The following is a 5,798-nucleotide window of genomic DNA, read 5'->3' on the forward strand; positions in this document are numbered from 1 at the left end:
ACGACCATCCACTGGTGTTCACTTTTTTCACTTTCAAATATTCATCATCCGCAAATCCCAATGTAAAAAAGACAGAATAAGTGAGTGAGGTATAGTGTCTTCAAATGAAGATTTGTTTGTTTGGATAAATATGTATTATTGTTCAAGTGAGCACATGAGACTAACTAACTAAAATGATTATTTTATGATGAAGATGCTGATAAGAAATAGCAAAGAATCAGATATCCCAAATAAAAGAAAACATAACTGAAGGCTTTCAGTTCAAATATTGTCCAAATAAATATGTATTATTCTATGCATAATAATAACAAAATATGCTCGGTGGTCATTTCAGTTGGTATTATTTTATAATTGGACATGATACGCATCAAGAGCCTTTATCTATCTGACAGTTCCACAACTGTACCAGAACAACCCCTTTCCTTTATACTCTTATCAGTGAAGCAAGTGAAGAAGACCACTGCACAAAGCCGAGGCGACACGGGGAGCACAGAACACCTTAAGAAAACGCGATGTTAGATGTGATTGGCAAAGACATTATTCTATCCTTGCTGTCCTGTCGTTCCGGGATTACAATGACGTCACACTGATACCCTTGCATGGGTGAATGCTAAAGAACTATAGAGGCACAAATAATAGCACAAGCAGAGTCCATATCTTGCAAGTCTTACGTTATCCTTTAAGCCTTCTTCAGCTAATACAACAACCATTTTTTGTACTTAATGACGCGTAATTTCATTTTCTTATCATTTCCTTCGGGGGATTATTCATATATAAAACTATCTGCAGCTGTTGGTACCAGCCTCAACTCTCCCTCCTAAGTGCAATCATCTATTATTGAGCGAGAGGCCGTGCGTGGAAATGTGTGGAAGAAGGTGGATTTGAAGTAGAATTGGTTACAATCGATCAAGGGTGAAGAATATTCCTGATGTTAACAAAAGAAGCAGCTATGTCTTTCTCTCAGTTTGGATATCCTTATAATGCAACTTCACAGGTAAGACAATATCAACATGCTTTTTTCTCTCTCAATTTCAAAGTGACAAATATGTAAACAAACTAGCAACATTTTAATTTGAACAGCTCACTCTATAATCTAGATGCAGCACTGAATGGTTGCTTTCAAAATATTGACAGCTATTTTCAGGTGACGCTTTTGTTTAATCAACATATCGACAGACATAAACACAAGTCCAATTGAATTGAATTATGAATGTACTCACGTGTTGTTTTGATCTGACAAAAGACCTCTGTTTATTACTACGCTATAGCTCCGTTGTGTAGCCTAATTGCGCTCTGAAGTTAACAGTGAACCTTCCCAACTTTCTCTTTCATTCAGAGATCTCTGAATTTAGTATTGACATTAACTATTATTTAGAAAACGTGAAGTAGCCGTACGGATTTATGGTTTAAATATATTTGTTTGGAGACAACTGGACAAATGTATACAATAAAAGTTCTCAGAACTTTGATTCAACTAGAAATAAGTTATTTTCCTATAAGAGTATTAAAAGTTTGAGATCCTTTGTTTTCATCCCATTTCAGTAGCCTACAACAGCTTAGTCAGGCAGTGAATGAATACTTTGGGAAGTCCTTTTATATCAAATAAAAAAGCTCAATTAACTGAAACACATTATTTCCAAAATGGTACCTTATGATTTCACCTGGATATTATGTCAAATGCGATTCTAAAACTTTTAATCGAATTAGGCAGACACACAGCACGCGTTTATATCTAGTCTCCATCTTACCTGAATTGTCCTGTATCTCAAAACCATATCAAAATGTATTCTAGATATGAAGATAACAGAGCTCATACACGAAACACGAATGACATGTCTATAATCCACAATTCTCTTCATGCAGTTTTTCGTGTCGGCAAACCCCAGTACGACTTGCTGCGATTCGATTTCCAGGTCGGTCTCTGACGGGACGAGCGGTACCCAGACTCCTGCTACCTTCTGCTGCCCTTCCTACGAGAACCGGCTCCTGGCCAGCACACGGACGGAGCTCAACGCGGCACTAGGGATGTATAGCTCGCCCTACGCTGCCGCGGCCGCCGCCAGCCAGAACTATGCCAGCTACTTCCCCTACAGCGCCGAGCCCTCCGCTGCTATCTACTCATCTCTGGTACATACCGTTTAATCTAATAGTGGATGGGGGTGGCTGGGATGCGATCGATCAAGATGGATGCTGATCAAAATTACTCTCCAAGTATTTCGTTATTGAAATGACTTTGAGTAGCCTGCCTGCCTGATGGATGGCTCAAATAGACTTTGCCGTTTTAAAAATACTCATATTTAGGCTACCAGTAGGCTATTATGTTTCAATCTGGAAGGGAGTAAAGTAGCACAAAATGTACATCAACTTTGTTTCCAATATTTAGAAACAAATAAAGTTCCCTAAGTGCTTCATAAAGTTGTTTTCTTATTTCAGAATCCACAGTATGAAATGAAGGATGGCACAGGCACTCTGCATTCTGGCATAACTCAACCTGCCACCTACTATCCTTATGACCACTCACTGGGCCAGTACCAATATGACAGGTACGGAACCCCACACATTCCTTGTCTGTAGTGCATCAGCTCAGCTATTCCTTGTTAGTGTGATAAAGCCCTGTCATTCATGAGTAATAACTTACATTCAAGGAATCTCACACCTCCAGAGCAAAAGGTCACAATCTATGCAGCTCTATACTGCTAGATAGAGCAGAGCTGTATAGTCTATATTTCAGACAACACTCCAGGAGTGCCATGGGTCTGGGTGAATAGTTTATGAGTTTATATGCTAACGTTGCTAATGGCTAATGTGTTGTCTGCTATTACTACCAGGTATGGGACTATGGATTTTAATGGATCAGCCAGGAGGAAGAATGCCACACGTGAGACCACCAGTACCCTGAAGACATGGCTGTACGAGCACAGGAAAAACCCCTACCCCACCAAGGGCGAGAAGATCATGCTGGCCATCATCACCAAAATGACCCTCACCCAAGTTTCCACCTGGTTCGCCAACGCCAGGAGGAGGCTAAAGAAGGAGAACAAGATGACCTGGTCACCAAAGAATAAGGCTGGGGACGACAGGAAGGACGACCTGGATAAAAGTGGCCAAGACTGTGTCACCAAAGGTACACATCCTCTCTTCCCTCTTCCATCTAGCAAAGCATTTTAAAAAAAACATATTTTTTCACAACGATTTACAGGAGCTTGCTTCCTCTTAAACTAATCCACATCACCTACAATAACAAAAAAAATGTGAATTGATCAAAATGACAGCTTCTGCTCCTGAATATAACTACTATTCCACATATCATGTTGTGTGTATTTGACAATTCAGATTCCAGTGAAAATTATACTGCTTCTACTCCTAATATCACCAGTAATATTCCTGTATATTTCATCATTCAGATTCCAGTGAGTGTAAAGATGAGAAAGACCTTCATCTGAGTGACCTGGAGGACATGGAGGACGAGGACTGTGACAAGCTGGACAGTGACCGTGAGAAGATGGCACCCAGGGGCCCTGAGGAACAGCAGGACCTCCACAGGGCCATGTCCAGTGGTGGTGTTGGCTCTGGAGGCCTTCCAAAGAGAGACTGCAGCTCAGAGCTCTCCCTCTCCTTGTCCAACAGCTTCCACCACTCATTCCCATGTGGTATCAAGAGCCTACCCTCCCTGCCCTCTCTACCCACCATGCCCTCGGACTTCCTTGATCCACTGGTGACGTCCAAGCCCCCCTCCACCACCACCACCATCCCCACGGGCACTCACACTGTGTCCCTGTCACACTTTGAGGTGTCGGACCGGGACAAACCGAGGATCTGGTCTCTGGCGCGTACAGCGGCCACGGGGGTCATCCTGGGCTCTGCTCACCACGGGGCCCCAGAGCTCCGGACAGGGAGCATGCTGGGAGACTGCCATCTACAGGGGACCAGGCTACCAGTGACTGGTACCAGACAGTGTGGGCCCCTCAGGGGCCTCCAGGATCCTACTAACATATCCAATGCTGAGAACCCTTTCCAAGAGGGCCCCTTGTTGCAATCTAAGGTCTATAGTGCAGGCAGCTACAACCAGAAGGCCCTCCAACTGCACTGTTCCTCCTATCCTGCTCTTTCAGACTCTTGCCAGTACTCCACTATTGAAGGTAGGTACATGTTGTGACACTTGTGTTCAATTTTGAACGACTGTAATTGTGATATTACCCGTGTCAAGTTATACAATATTGAAATGTGTTTCAGAAATGCACATTTGTTTCACTGCTATCAAAATTAATATTGACAAATAAACGCTATACAATGACCTGGCTGCAGCAAGTTTCTTACAGTGTGGTTTCTGTTGTTGTCTAGGATTCTCCAGTGGGAAGGCAGAGACAGAGCCCTCGGAACTCAGTGACACATGTGTGACCCTGCAGGATGACAAGGTCACTGCCTTCAGACCTGTTATGAAGAGGTGAGGAAGGTGAGCCTTCACACACACACACACACACACACACACACATTCAACTTGTATATCATTCAACCTAACCATCATCTGCTAATCCAATCATTTGGATTACACCAGTTGTACTGTAACTTTTCTATACCAACACAGGTTGATGGTATTACATATGTGATCTTGTCTATAAAGTGAATATATTCTTGGATTACCTGAAGACATATGTCAGTCTATAGTTAAGCACATACTTCTACATTTGACTAATGGTTTTATATTAGAAGGTATGTTCCTTTACGAGGCTTGATATTGTAATGGATATCAATAAATAACGAGCTTTTCTTTTTCCTCTCTCTTCCCCTTAGGTTGATGGACACGCAGTCGTTACACAGTGGGACTTGTATTTAGCCGGTCTTAGGCTATGCACTATAAAGACTTGGGATGACGACGAGCACCGGACATCCTACCTACCTTACACCTGGGAACTGCGGCCCTCCGCAGTCAAAGCTCGATGAGCCCTGTCCAAACTGTGGAAGCTGCCATCATTTTGCACAACGTTGTTTTTATGGTGTTGACGATGACTTTATGCAAGACTTTGAAATGCAACGGTATGGGAACTGACGGTCAATTCATGATGTATGCAAAGGGCAATCGTAGTGTAGCAATGTTATTTATTTATTTGTGTATTTATTATTTGATTCTCATCTGTTCATGTATTTATTTCGTATGTGTCAATTAAATATTTTGTTACATGTATTGTATTGTTTCAACTGTGGTTGTGTGCTATTTTATACCTGATTTAAGGGAGAAATACTTAGCTTGTTGTTGGTCTTTCTGTTCGCTAAATGAGTGGGATTTATCGAGTTGTAATCGGAATTGTCTATTGCGTGTGTCGACCTGGAGAAATTGTTGATTGTGTTGTGTTCCTCTCAAAGATAATTGTGAGCTTATTCTGTTCTTGCCATTCATGAAATATTTTATAAGAATTAATTTTTTCAGGAACACCTCGTTTTTGTGTAAATATTATTTCCAGAACATTAACATTGGTTTAATCGGCCAATTAAAACCTTTGAGACTGTTGCACTAGATCAAAGTTTATCTTCTTAAGGTGGAGAATAATACTGGAACGTTGTTGGTAAGGTCATAATTCAATAGAGAACGTGAATGAACGTTACAAGGCCAGGAAGAAAGGGGACATCATCTCTCCATTGTAATTATCTAATCAGTTCTGGCATCAAACACTTTGTTACTGTTCAGACAAGCAACGAGGCAGGAATACGGATGAATGCTGCTTTGTCCGCTGTGTAGGGAGCCGCTGCAATAATTTACTTGTGTTAATTAAAAGGTCATTTGTAGTATCAAACCCATAAGG

General features: G+C 41.6%; 1 protein-coding gene across 5 annotated transcripts; it reads left to right on the forward strand.

Moving 5' to 3' along the window:
* Positions 1–396: 396 nt before the first annotated feature.
* irx6a (iroquois homeobox 6a) lies at positions 397–5,506 on the forward strand. Of its 5 annotated transcripts, none has more exons than XM_029653923.2 (7): positions 397–994; positions 1,914–2,127; positions 2,434–2,543; positions 2,829–3,124; positions 3,405–4,139; positions 4,342–4,444; positions 4,792–5,506. In XM_029653923.2, the coding sequence occupies exons 1-7, from the start codon at positions 981–983 to the stop codon at positions 4,832–4,834; spliced, it is 1,515 nt and encodes a 504-aa protein (XP_029509783.2). In that variant the 5' UTR covers positions 397–980; the 3' UTR covers positions 4,835–5,506. The 5 variants fall into 5 exon arrangements, 3 of the variants coding, with proteins under 3 accessions (XP_029509783.2, XP_029509780.2, XP_029509781.2); XR_003862787.2 differs by having other exon boundaries at positions 398–994; positions 1,864–2,127; positions 3,405–4,143; positions 4,342–4,453; XR_003862788.2 differs by having other exon boundaries at positions 398–994; positions 1,864–2,127; positions 3,405–4,143.
* The last annotated feature ends 292 nt before the right edge of the window (positions 5,507–5,798 follow it).

This window comes from Oncorhynchus nerka, linkage group LG27 (genome assembly GCF_034236695.1).
Source record: "Oncorhynchus nerka isolate Pitt River linkage group LG27, Oner_Uvic_2.0, whole genome shotgun sequence".
Taxonomy (NCBI): Eukaryota; Metazoa; Chordata; class Actinopteri; order Salmoniformes; family Salmonidae; genus Oncorhynchus; species Oncorhynchus nerka.